At 45.6% G+C, this 17,703-nt stretch overlaps 1 protein-coding gene across 9 annotated transcripts in view; it reads right to left on the bottom strand.

Annotated features, from left to right (window-relative positions):
• Positions 1–17,703, bottom strand: part of spopla (speckle type BTB/POZ protein like a) — a 237,044-nt gene that overhangs the window by 24,032 nt on the left and 195,309 nt on the right. For all 9 annotated transcript variants that reach the window (XM_078552488.1, XM_078552485.1, XM_078552482.1 and 6 more), the window contains one exon: positions 9,266–9,393. In XM_078552488.1, coding sequence (XP_078408614.1) covers positions 9,266–9,393 — 128 coding nt within the window. The remainder of the gene's footprint in view (positions 1–9,265; positions 9,394–17,703) is intronic.

The following is a 17,703-nucleotide window of genomic DNA, read 5'->3' as shown; positions in this document are numbered from 1 at the left end:
GAAATGATCGGGCACAGTCTCAGGATAAGGTGCCATGTCAGGATAAGGTGCCATGTTTTAGATTCCATGACCAGCGGAAACAATCTATCAGTGTTTACTCTATCAAGCCCCTTCAGAATCTTGTATGTTTCAATGAGATCGCTTCTCATTCTTCTAAACTCCAGAGAATATCAGCCCAATTCACTCAGCTTCTCATTAAGGTAAAACCATCTCATCCCAGGGACCAATCTAGTTAATCTTCCCTGGAATACCTCCAATGTTAAATTGAATGTGGAGATCAAAACTGTACACAGCATTCCAGCTGTGGTCTCACCAAAGCCCTGCACACAACTGCAGCAAGATGTCTTTACTCCTGTACTCCAATCGCCTTGCCATAAAAGGCCAACATGTCATTTGCCTTCCTAATTGCTTCCTATACCTGCAAAGTAACTTTCTGTATTCCTTGTACATGCAGACCCAAGTTCTCTGAACAACATTTAAAAGTTTCACACCTTTCAAAAAAATACTCTGCTTTTCTATTCTAACGATCAAAGTGAATAAGCTCACACTTCCCCACATTATATTTGCCGTCTTGTTACCCACTCAATTAACTTGCCTATGTCTCTTTACAACCTCTGTGTCCTCCCTGCACCGTACTTTCCACCTAGTTTTGTATTGTCAGCAAACCTAGATACATTACTCTCTGTCTCATCTAAGTCATTCATAGAGATTGTAAATAGCTGAGGCTTCAGCATTGATCCTTGCAACACTCCATTATTTACAGTCTGCCACTTGAAAATGATCCATTTATGCCCACTCTTTGCTTCCTGTCCATTAACCAGTCTTCTATCCATGTTAACATATTACCCCGAACTCCATGAGCCCTTATCTTGCCTCCTAACCTTTTGTGTGGTACCTTATCGAATGCCTTTTGGAAATCTAGGTATATCTACTGGCTCCCTTTATCTACCAGACTAGGTACATCCTCAAAAAACTCCAATAAATTTGTCAAACAGGATTTCCCTTTAATAAAACCATGTTGATTTGTTCTGGTTATACTAAGCTTTTCTAAATACTTTGTTCCGACTTCCTTAATAATAGATTACAGCATTTTCCCAAAGATTGATGTAAGGTAAATTGGCCTGTAGTTCCCCGTTTTCTCTTTCCCTCCTTTTTATTGAAAAATGATGCTATATTTGCCAACTTTTAATTTGACAGGACCGTTCCCAAATCTAAGGAATTTTGAAAAATCATTGCCAGTGCATCACTATCTCTGCAGCTCTCTCTGAAATGTAGGCCGGCAGGTCCCAGAGATTTGTCATATTTTAATTGCTTAAGCTTTTCCAAATTTTTTTCTCTGCTGATATTAGTTATCTTAATTTCCTCACTCTTTTTAACCCCTAGCTTACCCTCTATTTCTGACATGCAACTTTGCCTGTCTTCACAGGAGAAGGCACAAATATTTGTTGAATGTTTCCATCATTTCCTTATTCCCCATGATAATTTCTCCCATCATTGCTCCCATGAGACCTACCTTTATCTTAGCTACTCTCTTCTTTTTTATATACTTATAAGAGCTCTTACAATCCATTTTTATATTTCTGCCTCGTTTACTCTCATTTTCTATTTTTTCTCTTTTTATTAATATTTTGGTGGCCATTTGTTGGTTTCAAAAACACTCCCAATCCTCAGACTTGCTATTGTTCTTTGCAACATTATAAACCTCTTCTTTTAACCTAATACTGTCCATAACTTCCTGAATAAGTCACAGCCGGGTCTTCCTTGCTGGGTTCTTGTTTTTCAATGGAATGTACTGTTGTTCAACATTTTTAATTGTTTCTTTAAATGTTTCCCAGTGTTTATTTAACGTCACCCCTTTTAGTCTATTTACCAAGTCAACTGTAGCCAGTTCTTCCCTCATACCTCTGTAATTGGCTTTGTTTAAGTTTAAGATGCTCGTTTGTGATTGGAACATGTCACTTTGAAACTTAACATGGAATTCAATGGTATTATGATCACTGTTTCCCAGTGGATCTTTTACTATGACATTACTAATTAACGCTACCTCATTACATAATACTAGATCTAAAATAGCTTTATCCCTAGTTGGTTTCACAGCGTATTGCTCCAGGAAACCGTCACAAAAACATTCTGCAAACTCATCTTCTAGACCACTCTTGTCAATTTGATTATCTCAGTCTCCATGAAGATTAATGTCCCCCACAATTATTATGTTGCCGTTGCTACATAACTAGAAACTATTGAAGCCTGTAATGTTCTGTCCAACAGTATATTTATCGTTAGGGGGCCTATAAACTGCACCCACTAGTGTTTTTTGACTCTTGCTGTTTCTTATCTCCACCCATACTGGTTCTGCTTCTTGACTTTCTGAGCTGAGATCCTTTTTCATTAATGCCCTTTTGTCATCCTTTACTATTAGGACTACCTCTCCACCTTTGCCATTCTATTGTTCAGAAATATTGTGCGCCCTGGAATATTTATTTCCCAGTCTCGATCACCTTGTAACCATGGGCAGAATTTTACTCTTGGCGGGGTGCTTGGCAGAGGCGATCTGGAAGCCGACTGCCGCCCATGATCGGCAGCGAACTGTGATTTTATGCAGGTGGGCCAATTAAGGCCCGGCCAGCCTGAGACGCGGCCTATGAATGTGTGCGAAGGGGCGGGCGGGAACTTAATGTCTACTGGGCCCAATGGTGACCTGGCGGCCGATTCAAATGCAGCCTCGGCAGTCCCTGGAAGGCTGCCACCGAAGGACGCGCGTAGATACCATAGCGGGCGGACACGGCAGGCGGGAAGGCAGGTCGGCAGGGCAGTCGGCCCGGTGTTTCTCAGATGAGTGCTTCACTGCCCTCCTGGAGGAGGTAGCAGCCAGGAGAGGGACGGGAGGAGGAGGCCCCCCCACCTCACCAAAAAGGCCTGGGAGGATATGGCATCCTGGTCAGCAGCCACGAGATGGTGAGGCGCACATGGGTCCAGGGCCGGAAGCACTTTAATGATCTCCTGCGATCAGGAAGGTTGAGTACTGTGTTGGCATGGGTTACTTTGCAGAACAGGTAAGAGCTGCCCATCCCGCCATGCACCTTAGAGGTGCTACAGTGTGAGTGGCAAATGCCATCGAGGCAGGATCTGGCCAAGGTGGTGAGCCCTGGCTGCTTGGACTGAGTGCCTTGTGGCTTCAGGGTCACGAATGGGCTGAGCCCTGCGAGGTGTTCCTCAGGTGGGATTGCCCAGGCTGCAATGGCGCTGCAGGCACTAATCAATGCTCCTCTATCCTTCCAGGAAAAAACATCCCATAACAATGCTGAGGGGTCGTAGACTGGCAGGGGACCCCCGCACCTCTTCATCCTCAGTAGATACGAGCAGGAGGCCCTGGAGCTGGAGAGGCGCCATGCACCTCGGTCGAGCGGCCGTGGTGAGGTTGGGGTGCCAGAGGGAAGTAAGAGTGCAGTGCACTGAGGTGAGAATGTGGCTTTTTGCAACCAGTACAGTGTAGCCTGTATATTGATGTAAGCCTTGAACCTGAAATGGCCATTGATAATGGAGAGATGAGGGCACCATAATGTAGATCTCGGTCTCATCAGGGTGCCAGGCATGCACACTGACAGTCTAATGACTTAAACTAATAACACGTCTTTCTTCTACCTTTTAGGCTTACCAGTAACCCCTCATTGTGAGGAGCCTGAAGGCCCACCCCTGAGTACCAGCATGCTGAGCACGCACCAGTGTCACACCCTCTCTGTCAAGCAGGCACCAGCACAAATACCAGCACCTCAGCGGGAATAAGATCGGCGTCTAGTATCTCAGTGAACATTGGTGGGGGCACTTCACGCTCACTTGAGGTGCAGGCAGAGGCAGAGTGCGCCCAGTGGGCCGGCAGTTGGAGGACAGCTGGAGACCGGGACAATGCTCAGTCGGTGGCTGATGATGGACCTCTGGAGTCGCCAATGAGGCAGCAGCCGTTGGATGTCCAGCGGGGTGTGTGGGAGGATATGGCAGAGATACATGAGGGAATGCGTGCCATGGTGTCCGTTGTGGAGGAGTCCATACGGAGCATAAGTACTGGCTGAGCGCAATGCCTCCTCCATGGAAGAGTGGTGACTCTCATGGAGAGGCTCCTCCAGGGGCTCAATTAGGGGTTTCTGGGGATGCACTCGGACCTGCAAGCCCTCACACTGGCAATGTCCTCAGCTGGTCAGTGTGTGAGATGGTTTGGACACCCAGTATCCCAGCTAGGCAACCGTCCATCAATGGTGAGCAGAGAGGTCCAGAGCGACCTGACATTGGCACACGAGCTGCCTGTCATCTCTGTGGGCTCCTCTCAGGGCGCACTGGATGACGGCAGCAGCTCCTCCGCTTCTCTGCCAGTGATCGTGGCATCTGGTGAGGCTGCAGCAACTGGGAAGATGCCAGCCATGATACTGGCCGCTCCGTCCCAGGCAGGGGCAGCACAGGCTCCACGGTCCAGAGGATGCCCGCCAAGGTCATCAAGGTCAACAAGGCAGCAGAGTGAGCAGGCCGTCTCCAATGCTGTTGCCAGCGAGGAGGGGGAGCACCTAGACATAGCACTCGCAAGCAAAAACTTAAAGCACCTTAAACACCCGTCTGGTCACGGGTGATATTTGTTTCCTCCATTTTTCTGTTTTTTTTTTAAATGGTGTGATGTAAAACACCGGTCAATGTTAATTTCTGCAATGTTTGTCAGTCAGCAGTAAATGAGATTTTTTTTTGCAACTGGCGCCTGGATGCTTCATTTGCTCTGTAGGTGCAGGGTAAGCCATGATGTTAAAGTGGGCGTGTAACTGCTTAAACTTTATTGCACTGGCACATAGTGTATGTTATTGACCAAGGAACTGGTTCTGTCAGGGATCAAATATGGAGTCTGCAGCCCTGGCATGTGGTGCTGGTTCTTATTTGGTAGGCTAACTGAAGGAGCGTTGGATCAAAGCTTCCCAGATGTCCTTGCCTCCCTGGAGGTTACCCAGGTCTGCATCTATGCCCTCAGCATTCTCCTGAACGTGCTCGTGCTCGGACTCACCACTGGACTCATCTGTTGACTGTGCAGCTGCATCAAGATCTTCTTCCTCCACTGTGTCCCCCCTTTCCAGTGCCAGATTGTGGAGAGCGCAACATGCAACCACTATCAGTGACACACGATCTGGGGGGTATTGCAGTACGGCCCTTGAAAGGTCCAGGCTTCGGAAGCGCATCTTGAGAAGACCGACAGTTCTCTCTACCACCACACTTGTGGACCCATGGCTCCTATTGTACCGCTGCTCGGCCTCTGTTCTTAGGTGGCGGAGAGGTGTCATGAGCCACCTTCTGAGGGGAAAGCCCTAGTCACCCAGCAGCCATCTATCCAGCCAGGCTAGAGCACTGAAGAGCCTCAGCACCTGGGAGTGTCTAAGGATGTAAGTGTCATGGGAGTTGCCATAGTATCTGCATCCTGTGGTCATACTTTCTGCGTGTTCATGGAGTGGAATCTCTTCCTGTTGATGAAGGTTTCCTGCTCACCCACTGGCACCTTGATGGCCACATGTGTGGATATGGGAGAACCCAGCAATCGCTGCGGAGCCTTTGGCTTGCTCTGGCTGGCTGGCCTCGTTTGTATGATAATGAATGAAAGTCAATGCATCGCTGAACAGAACTTCTGTCACCAGTTTGACACAACTGTGGACCGCTGATTGGGAGACTCCACAATGATCCCCCACTGAGCCCTGGAAAGAGCAGAGGCATAGAAGCTTAGAGCCACCATGACTTTCAGTGCCACTGGCATAGGGTGTCCACCCACACAGTCAAAGCTGATCTTAGGGCCGATCCTCTGACAGATGGAGATCACTGTCTCCCTTGAGAGACGGAGCCTCCTTCAGCATTGCACCTGAGGCATGTTGAGGTAGCTGCATCGCCGCCTGTAAACCCTGGCAGCAGGATAGTGGCATCTTCCGCGGCCCCTTCCACCTTGGCCTTCCTGTTGGCCTTGCGCCTGCACCTCTCCTCCCACAGGTCGCTCCTCCCCCTTCTGGCCCTCCCTTCCTCCTCCTCCTCAGAGGAGGTACCTCCAGTGGAGACCACAATCCCATAAGAGAAGGTTGTCTGATACCTGGAAGGCCCTACATGCTGTGAGTCCTCTGGGGGCCTGGAAGACAACGGAGTCCTGAACTGAAGCCTCTAAATGCTCTGAATGCAGCTCTGAAGCTGTCCTGTTCAGAGAAGCAAGCACCAGCAAGTGATATCCAAAACTACTCACTATTCGCATCGTCAAGCCCACTGACCCTTCTTATCCCGCCCGTGGGTGAGGTTTTGCAAATTATGGCCTGCCTGCCCGTGCAACGGCCTGAAAATTGCACAGGCTATGTAAACGCAGAGGCAACTGGTCTCTCAAGGGCCTTAACTGACTACTTAATTAATGGCGGGTGCGCCTCCATCTTCATCGCGCGCCTAACTAGTGAAATATCGCAAGAGCGCGTGTTGACGTTGGGACGTTTGTCTGACGTCAACGCGCTTTATTTCATGCACGATTGTGTTGTGCATGCGTCCACACGCCAAGGGTAAAATTCTGCCCCATGTCTCTGTAATAATGATTAATCTGAACCATTTACTTCTATTTGCGCCGAGTAGTTAATCTACTTTATTGCAGGTGTTTTGCGCATTCAGATAAAAAAAACCTTTAACTTAATTCTTTTTAACTATTATTCTCTGCGTGGAACTTATTCGCTGATGCATGATTACTGTTAATTTTTGTCCCTTCCCGTTCTACTCTGCTTGTCTTTACCCACAATGCTACACTGCTCCGTTGCCTCGACTTTTCCCTGTGGATTTATACATCTTCCATCACCAGACCCTTCCCATCCCCTCACCCAATAAGCCCCCTAACAGTAATTATACTGTTAATTTATAGCCCTGCCCCAGCCCTAGTTATATGATTGGCCAGGACACTGGTCCCAGGTGGTTGAAGTGTAGCCCATCCCAATGGAATAGCTCACTCTTTCCCGAATACTGATGCCAATGCCCCATGAATCAAAAGCCCTTCTTCCCACAGCACTCTGAGTCATGCAATTAAATCTTTAATCTCCTTGACCCTATGCCAATTGGCACGTGGCTCCGGTAACAACCCTGACATAACTACTTTTGATGTTCTGCATTTTAATTTCAAACAGTCTCATTAGAACATCATTCCTGATTCCACCTATATCAATGTTTCCCACGTGGACAACTGGATCCTCTCCAGACCATTCCAAATTCGCTGCCAGGCATGAGCAGGTGTCTTTAACCCTGGCACTGGGCAGGGAACATAACCTTTGGAGCAAGAACAGAAAATGCTGGAAAAGCTCAGCAGGTCTAACAGCATCTGTGGAGAGAAAAACAGAGTTAACATTTCAAGTCTGTATGACTTCTTCAGAGCTGGAGAGAGGTAGAAATGTGATGGAGCTCTGAAGAAGAGTCATACAGACTTGAAATGTTAACTCTGTTTTTCTCTCCACAGATGCTGTTAGACCTGCTGAGCTTTTCCAGCATTTTCTGTTTTTGTTTCAGATTCCCAGCATCCACAGTTTTTTGCTTTTATAGCCTTTGGAGTTCCTGGTCACAGCTGCGGAGAACAGTATCTATTCCCCTGACTATGCTGGCCCCTATCACTACCACATTCCTTTTCGCTCCCCTCACTTGAATGGCATCCTGCATTATGTTGCCATGGTCGGTTTGCTCATCCACCCTGCAGTCCTCCTCATCCACACAGGTAGCAACCACCTTGTATCTGTTGGTCAAAAGTCAGGGCCTGAGACTCTCACTGCCAACTCTCTTGCCTGACTCTCAATCACACCCTGATCACTGACCAGCTCTAAAGCTCTACCTAAGGGTTGAGACTTCCTCCTGGGCGAAAGTGTCCAGTTAACTCCTCACCTTCCCTGATATCAGCAACTCGGACTCTGAGCCAAAGTTGCTCAAGCTACAGATACTTACCGCAGATATAATTGTCCGGGATTGCACCGCATTCCACAGATTCCAACACATTGCAGTCATGGCATACCACCAAACCTGCCCTGTTTGTTTAACCTTATTTATTTGCTCCCCATCTCTAATTGAACTAAGTGGCTGGCTCGGCCATTTCAGAGGGCAGTTAAGAGTCACATGTAGGCCAGGCCAGCTATGGGCAGCAGATTTCCTTCTAAAGGGTATTAATGAGCAACAATTGATGATGGTTGCCATTACTGAGACTAGCTTTCAATTTCAGATTTACTAACTGAATTCAAACTCCATCAGCTGCCATGATTGGATTTGAACCCATGTCCCCAGAGCATTAGCATGAGCCTCTGGATTACTAGCCCAGTGACATTACCACTTCACCACCTCTCAACCCAGTTAGTCAAGTAGCTATTAATTTACACAGCTAAAGTAACAAAAAGTCTCCTAGGTTGGTGACAAAAGGCTCACCAGCTACCTAGGCTGAAGAAAAAGAAGCACTTATATCCCCCCTGCACCAAATTCCCAAATGTACCCAATTAGCACTCCGATCAAGTATATTTTGCCCTTGTACTCTGTGCACTCAGCCAAAATGAGAATTCTAGTAATCACATCTAGAAAATTGTAGTATTTCCTTTGCAGTTTTTTTATGTAGTTAAAAAGATTATTTCCTTTTTTCTGGTCTTTCTTGTTTGTTTCCTTTTAGTTATTAACTAAATTAGTTATTAACAACATATTGCGTTATTAGAAAATAATACTGGAAAGCAGTAATCAAATCTAAGTGTACCATGCCAGTATGCCAACTTGCATTAAGTACAAGCATTTTGTTGTGCTTTATTGCTTTGTGCTCTTTTTCTCCGTTCAATGCATCTAGTATGCTGGTTTTTAGAATGGGGTACTACATGCAATAGTTGATTGTTTTAAAAAAAGTCACTTGTGACTCAAATCATCAAACAAGTGCTAACTTAATTTAATGGGTGGAACGGGCATGCTAAATGAAAGTCACTGCCTTAAATAGGTGTTAATTACTGTAGCAGGAAGCTGAACTAGTATTGCAACTTGGGAGTGAGTCATCAGTATTCTATAAAAGCAGCCAGGTTTGCAAACCACACAGAGTAAGGGGACGCACCTTGCAAGCTTTGTACTTATACATAAGAATGGTCAAAGCAAGAATGAACCGTTGCATATACATTAACTTACATTTTTCAGGGAGTGACTCATTACATAAGGCAAACGGATACAGCAAGATTTTACGACAAACTATGTAATTAAATATCAGCAACAAGTATTTGTAATAATATTCACCTACTTCACAGAACAGGGTAAGTTTATCATCTGGAAGAAGACCATTTGCTTCATCTAGAAGAAAGTCTCTACGGATAAACTTCTTGAAACCCCAGTCCTTGCCCTGGACAAATCGGTACGCCCTTTGACTTTCTATTAAAAATAAGTGAAGAGAAGTGTAATGATGACAAACCCCAACAATGAACATTTCTGTAGCATTACATTAATCTATTTCACCATACAAAGGAAGGATTTCCACTGTTCATTATTTCCAGCCAAACCATGAAATCTGTTTCTTATGCAATCAGTGAATAGGAAATCTTATCCCCTTATACCTAGGAAATTTCAGCTGTTTGTCAATCTTTTTCTTTCTGAAATGATAGTTCTTTGACAAATCAATCCAGGTATATGGCAGAAGATAAAATAACGAAATGACAGTCTCTTTAAATGAATGCCACACAAATTTTTGTATAGGAAGAGAGGGTGTTTCCCAAAACCATCCAGTCAAGGTACCAGCAATATTGGGTCGGTCTAATAGGCCTGTGGCACATTGACACTGCATGCTGAAATTGATGCACTCTTGCAAGAAAAGAATTTTGAAATCAAATGAGCTCCAAATTTCAAATATAGAACTAATCATTTTTTTTTTAATAGAAATGGACACAGGTAATAAATTAAGGGCAAGCAGAGGTGTAACAGCATATAGTTTTCAGTTTGTCTTCATCAATCAGAATATCAGTGGGTCTCCATGAACAAGGCCACAAAGATGACCACGATGACTGTAACTTCAACTCTCATAGCATTGAGCTTCAGCCCAATTTAGTGAAAACTGCAATGTTATATGAAGTTGGTACAAAGAAACAGAATACCATTAACACAAAGCTTTTCCACTTGATAGTTGGATAGTAAACATCTTATGAGAACAGTAGAATACTTGTTACTGTAAGATTCCATTACATTAATCACTTCTTGAGAATTTCAACAAGTCAATATTCTTGGATTTCGGCAAAAGAGTTGATCAACCAGCTGAGAGGAGAGACTCCCGGAGAACCATGTTTTATGTGATTAGTATGGAGTGACCACTGCAAAGTTCCCTCTGCTGTTACGAAGGGAGTTCCAGGATTTTGACCCAGCGACAGTGAAGGAACGGCAGTATAATTCCAAGTTAGGATGCTGTGTCACTTGGAGGGGAACTTCCAGGTGGTGGTGTTCCCAAGTATCTGCTGCTCCTGTCCTTCCAGATGGTAGAGGTTACGGGTTTAGAAGGTACTGTCGATGGAGCATTGGTGAGCTGCTGTAGTGCATCTCCACCACTGCAAAGGTGGTTGAGGGAGTGAATGTTTAAGGTAGCGGATAGGGTTCCAATCAAGCAGGATGCTTTGGGTTATGTCACGCTTTTTGGGTATTGACGTAGCTGAACTCATCCAGGTAAGTACATCACATCCTGACTTGTGTCTTGTAGACGGTGGAGAGGCTTTGGAGAGTCAGCAGGTGAGTTACTCAACATAGAATTCTCAGCCTCTGATCTGCTCTTGTAGCCACAATATCTGTATGGCTCGTCCAGTTCAGTTTCTGCTCAATGGTAATCCCCAGGATGTTGATGGTGGGAGATTCAGCAATGGTAAGGTCATTGAATGTCATGGGGAGATAGTTAAATTCACCCTTGTTGGAGATGGTCATTGCCTGATACTTGTGCGGTGCGAGTGTTATTTGTCACTTGTCAGCCCAAGTCTGAATGTTGTCCAGGTCTTGTTGCACATGGACACGGACTGCTTCAGTATCTGAGGAGTCACAAATGGCGCTGAATGTTGTGCAATCATCATCAGACTACTGACTTTATGAAGCAGCTCAAGATGGTTGGGCCGAGGGCACTACCGTGAGGGACTCGTGCAAAATGTCCCAGGAGTGAGATGATTGACCTACAACAACTACAATCATCTTTCTTTGTGCTAGGTATGACTCCAACCAGTGGGAAGTTTTCCCCAATTCCCAGTGACTCCAGTTTCACTAGGACTCCTTGATGCTACACTCGGTCAAATGCAACCTTGTTGTCAAGGGCTGTCACTCTCACCTCACCTCCTGAATTTTGTCCATGTTTGGACCAAAGGTGTAATGAGGTCATTAAGAGCTGGGTGACCCTCTTAGAACCCAAATAGAGTGTGAATGAGCACGCTATTACTGAACATTGTGCAATCATACTGCTTACTCTATTTGTAGCTTCACCAGGTTAACAGCTTACTTGTAGGTACGCCTGGTGCTGCTCCTGGCATGCCCTCTTACACTCTTCATTGAACCAGGCTTGATCCCCCGGCTTGCTGGTATTGGTAGAGAGGGGGATATTCTGGGCCAACTGTGGTTGAATACAATTCTGCTGCTGCTGATTGCCCACAGTACTTCATGGATGCCCCGTTTTGAGTTGCTAGATCCGTTCAAAACCTGTCCCATTTGGCACGGTGATAGTTCCACACAACACATTGAAGATGCCTTCCATAATGATGGCGGGGCTTCCAGCTCCACAAGGGCTGTGTAGTGGTCACCCCTACCAATACCATCATGGTCAGATGCACCTGGGACAGGTAGATTGGTGAGGATAACGTCAAGTAAGTTTTTCCCTCTTGTGGTTCCCTCGCCACCTGCTGCAGACCCAATCTAGCAGCTATGTCCTTTAGGACTTGGCCAGCTCGGTCAGCAATGATGCTCCAGAGCCACTCTTAGTGATGGACATTGAGGTCCCCCACTCAGAGTACATTCTGTGCCCTAATACCCTCAGTGCTTCTTCAAGTGGCGGTCAACATGGAGTAGTACTTGTGTGGCATGAATTCAACAGCTTAGGCACAAGTGTTTTGGGGGGGGGGGGGGGGGCGGTGGTAGGTGATAAATCAGCAGGAGGTTTCCTTGCCCATCTTTGACCTGATGCCGTGAGACTTCGTGTGATCTGGAGTCAATGTTGAGGACTCCCAGAGCAACACCCTCCCGACTGTATACCACTGCTGGGTCTGTCCTGCCGGTGAGACAGGACATTCCCAAGGATGGCAATGGTGGTGTCTAGGACATTGTCCATAAGGTATGATTCCGTGAGTATGACTATGTCAGGCTGTTCATTAACTAATCTGTAAGACAGCTCTCCCAACTTCGGAACAAGCCCCCCAAATTTTAGTTAGGACGACTCTGTAGGGTGTAGAGGGCTGGGTATGCCATTGTCGTTTCTGGTGCCTAAGTCAATGCCAGGTGATCCACCTAGTTTCATTCCTTATTGACTTTTCCACAGTGGTTTGAGGCAACTGAGTGGCTTGCTAGGCCTTTTCAGAGGGCAGCTAAAAGTTAGCCATGTTGCTGTGGGTCTGGAGTCATAGGTCGGCCTGATCAGGTAAGGACCACAGATTTCTTTCCTTAAAAAGAGCATTAGTGAACCAGATGGGTTTTTATGACAATTGACAATGTTCACCACTGACATCAAGGCAGCATTTCACCGAGTGTGGCATCAAGGAGCACTAGCAAAAATGGAGTCAATGGGAATCAAGGGGAAAGCTCTCCGCTGGTTGGAGTCATATTGAGCACAAAGGAGGATGGTTGCGGTTGTTGGAGGTCAATCATCTCAGTTCCAAGACATCACAGCAGGAGTTCCTCAGGGTAGTATCCTAGGCACAACCATCTTCAGCTGCTTCATCAATGACCTTTCTTCCATCATAAGGTCAGAAGTGGGGGTGCTCGCTCATGATTGCACAAGGTTCAGCATCATTCACAACTCCCCAGATACTGAAGCAGTCCATGTACAAATGCAGGAGGGCCTGGACAATATCCAGGTTTGGACAGACAAGTGGCAAGTAAAGTTCGTGCCACACAAGTGCTAGGCAATGACCATCGCTAATAAGAGAGAACCTAACCATCGCCCCATAGCATCCAATGGCATTACCGTCACTGAATACTCCACTATCAACATACTGGGGAGGGGTGGGGGGGGTTACCATTGACCAGAAACTGAACTGGACTAGCCATATAAATACTGTGGCTACAAGAGCAGGTCAGAGGCTTGGAATCCTGTGGTGAATAACTCACCTCCTGACTCCCCAAAGCCTATCCACCATATACAAGGCACAAGTCAGGAGTGTGATGGAATACTCTCAGCTTGCCTGGATGAATGCAGCTCCAACAACATTCAAGAAGCTTGACACCATCTAGGGAAAAACAGCCCACTTGATTGGCACCACATCCACAAACATTCAGTCCCATCACCTCCAAAATACAGTGGCAGCAGTGTGTACCATCTACAAGATGCACTGCAGAAACTCACCAAGGCTCCTATGGCAGCATCTTCCAAATCCATGACCACTACCACCTAGAAGGACAACGGCATCAGACACATGGGGACACCGCCATTTGGAAGTTCCCCTCCAAGCCATTCACCATCCTGACTTGGAACTATATCACCGTTCCTTCACTGTTGCTGGGTTAAAATGCTGGAAATCTCTCCCTAACAGCACTGTGGGTGTACCTACACCACATGGTCTGCAGAGGTTCAAGGAGACAGCTCACCACCACCTTCTTAAGGGCAATTAGGGATGGGCAATAAATGCTGGCCTAGCCAGTGACGGCTACATCCCATGAACAAACGAAGAAAGGTAAGGAGGTCCTACGCAACATAAGCAGTGCACAGATTTGGGTGTACTTAGTCAAGGACAATTAGACACTGATGGTAGAACAGACATTGTATGTTTTGATTGAGAAGGGGTATGTACCCAATAACATTCTTTCTAAAAACTTGATCCAAAGATATTAAAGCATTTCCATGATCTTAGAGCGGGCAGTAGAAAGGAAAGAAATCTGTTCCGAATCTGTCGATTGCAACTTGTAAAATGAAAGCTCCCTCCCAGATCAGGTTGACATCACTTAACTGGAGGGTAATTGGGGAAGCTCCAGTCAAAAAGAGTCAAAAGCCAAACAAAAAGCATGTTGGTGCTGAATTCAGAGAGAAACCTAAAGGAAAAGACAACTTTGTGCCAATAAATAGAGCTGTATTGAAGGTTGCAGAAGGAAAATGAAGCTAACTGGGAGACAGCAAAGCAAATACAAGAGGGTTTCCTATGCCAAAAGAATTCCAGCAGTGGGCTGGGCAATAGCAGTGAGACTCAGAACATAGGTGTAAATCAACCAGCGGAATAAACTTCCTGGCATTGATCGGCATCAGAATTTAATGTAATTCACGGAATCAGCGTTTGGTCTCACTGCAAAGCGATTTCTCAACTCTGACAGTAATAGTTTATTGTGATGCCGGTCAGCGTGAGCTGATTCAATTTGCTATCTCGCAAATGACAAAGATTCAAAAGCAGATGCAAATAATTTATATGCCCCACACTAGTCACATTGAGAGACTTTTTCCTTTTGATTTTTCATGAAGATTAGGCAGTTTTTTAAATTCATTCATGGGGTATGGGTTTCAACTGCCCACCCCCAATTGCAGTTGAGAAAGTAGTGGTAAGCTTCCCTCTTGAATACAACTGAGTGGCTTGTAAGCCAATTTGAGGGCTAGCAAGAGTCAACCACACTGCTGTGTCTGGAGTCACATATAAGTGAGGCTAAGTTAGGGCAGTAGATTCCCTTCCCTTAATTATGTAGATGGTTCCATGGTCATCATTATTGATACTAGCTTTTTATCCTCGATTTACAGAACTAATTGAACTGAATTCCCCAGCAGCCATGGTGAGACTTGAACTCAGGTTTCCAGATCATTAGTCGGGGCATCTGGATTTCCATTCGGTGACATAGCCACCATGCTGCTATATCATTTAAGACAGAAGCATGCCCTTATTAGTGTGTGAAAATGCAAAGCAAGGATGACAGTTCCCCCTTTGTGGATTGCCACCTTGACATGGTGGAGAGGCTTGTGTGCACCGACGATTCCTTGAGCAATGCTGTCAGGTGCTCCTTGCATCTGATAGGGCCACTCATGGTGGCAAGGTCAGGGGGGAGGTGCCAGACAAAGTGTAATCCAAAATACCTTCAATGGCAGAACAGGTGAAGGAAGACAATATATCTCAACGGCTGCAAAGGCAGAAGAAAGCTGCAGTGGCAAGGTGGTCCTGGTCATTGTGGTTCGACACATCGCTGAAATGTCACCACCAACTCATCAAGATTATGTGGACAATGACAACACCCCGAGGTCCCCACATTAAGCAAAATCATGCACTGACTTCTACCCGGGTCCATTTGCTGAGACCTGTGGTGATAGAGAATTGGCAACAGGGACAGGGCTGTGAACCTGGATGTCCCTAGTCAAGAATCTGCATACAGGTGACCGATGCATGAAGGTTGTTGGAGACCTATGTTGGAACAGAGGTATCATTGGGCAGCGGCATTTATGACTGAGCAGTCCTCTTCTGGATACTCACTGCTCACCCCAAATGTGGATGGAGTTAGAAAAAGGTCCTCTTAAAAATAGGCTGTCCCACTTTCTCCTGGCTGGGGAATTACATTCCGCAAGATCACCATCTTTCTTGTCCAGGAATTACATTCCGCAGGATCACCATCTTTCTTGTCAAAGAGAGAAAACTTTAAATTTTGCAACTTAAAATGTTAGAACACTGATGGATAATCTCAAAAGTCTAGAAAGAGGAACTGCAATTGCATCATGTGAGCTATCAAACTCCAAATTGGCATCACCACCCTCATGAGACCAGCCTTCCTGGGGAAGGACAGCTGAAGGAACAAGCAGGGGGATACATCTTTTACTGGAATAGAAAGGTTGGCAGGGACCCTAGTGCCCATGGAGTTGTTTTGCATTCCATAATAGAGCCTTTGATGCACTGCCAGAACTCCTCAATTGTATTAATGAAAGACTCATGACACTTCACCTCCACAAATACAAAAGCACATGGATGCATCCTAGGTCAAAGCATTGGTAATTTATGGTTGCCAATCCTCCAGGATTGGCCCGGAGTCTCCAGGAATTGAAGGTGAATCTTCAGAACACTGTTGTGTGCAATCCTGGACAAAAAAAAAATCAAAAAAATTGTTTTCTTTGGTCATTTTCTTTTAACATTTCTCTTTACCAGGTATAAAAATATTAAAATTAGGGGGGGAAAAAAGGCTGTCTGGCTGATAGTCAAGCATCACCTGATTGGATAATGAATATTTTTGCTTTCTGATTGGTATAGGAAGGCAATACATCACAAAGATGGATGTGTTGGTCAACTAATAGCAAGAGTGTGGGGGAAAGTCATGAGTTGAAACCTCCAGATTTCATTTAATCACAGTTTGCAACCCTATGGCACTTCCTGGATTATGTCATTGTTCAAGTCAAAGATCTAAGTTACATCTGTATCACTCGATCCATGTGGGGCACTGATGTCTGCTGGACAGATCATAGGCTTATTTGATCGGCGATGAACATCCATCTTGCGCCAAGTCATTGCAAGGCTCAAAGGTCCATGAGGAAGATCAATATCTCAGCCCGACCAAAGAGAGGAATCCTAAGTGCAGCTCACAACCAATCTGGAAAATTTTCACACATCCAACCCAATTCCAGAGCAGTGGGATCAAATAAAGTCAGCTGTACTAGACTCCTGTGACCAGATCATTAGGTTTGAGCATTGTTATCACTAGGACTGGTTCAATGAAACGATGCAGAAATACGTGACCTCCTGGAACAAAAAGGAGCAGCCTTCATTGCCTGGCAGAACAACCCAAGGAGGCAACATTCCAACAGCTGAATGCTGACACTCAAAGACAAATACAGAAGATAAAGGTCATGTGGTGGGAAGAGAAAGCCACAGAGATCCAACAACATGCTGACCATCAGGACATGTGGAGCTTTGTTGAAGCCACCTGTCGACCAAGTTCAAATGGACAAAATCCCCTTTGCTCACATGATGGCGTTTCTCTTCTTAAGGATGAAATGCCATCCATCAATACGGCAAAGAACATTTTCAACTCTCCTCAACCGTGAATCCACAACAGCAGCTGATACATTCCAGACTATTCCACAGTATCCTGTGGTGGAATCCATGGGTGAACCACCATTGATGGGAGAACTGCAACAAGAAATCAAACAGATGAAAAACAACAAAGCCTTTGGCCCTAATGGTATTTCAGCTGAGGTCTTTAATGCTGGTGGGCTTTGCTCATATCAAGACTCCATGCCTTCAATCTATGGATTTGGGAGGAAAAGAATTCCCTCCCGACTTCAGGAATGTGACTATCTTCAAGGGAGATAAATCATGCAGTGGAAACTATCAAGCTATTTCCCCCGTTCCATAGCATGGACACACATTCTCCTGAATTGTCTACTTCCTGTGGCTGAGAAAATCCTCCCAGAGGAAGTGTGGCTTTAGACCTTCCAGATGAACACCCTGACATGGTCTTTGTTGCCAGATAAATTCAAGAAAAATGTTGAGAACACGAGGAAGCTTCATTACTTTCATCGACCTGACCAAAGCATTTATTTCAGCAAATCCTGAGGTTCTGTGG

Source organism: Cetorhinus maximus, chromosome 11, assembly GCF_964194155.1.
Source record: "Cetorhinus maximus chromosome 11, sCetMax3.hap1.1, whole genome shotgun sequence".
NCBI lineage: Eukaryota > Metazoa > Chordata > Chondrichthyes > Lamniformes > Cetorhinidae > Cetorhinus > Cetorhinus maximus.
This window is presented reverse-complemented; position numbering and strand designations above follow the sequence as displayed.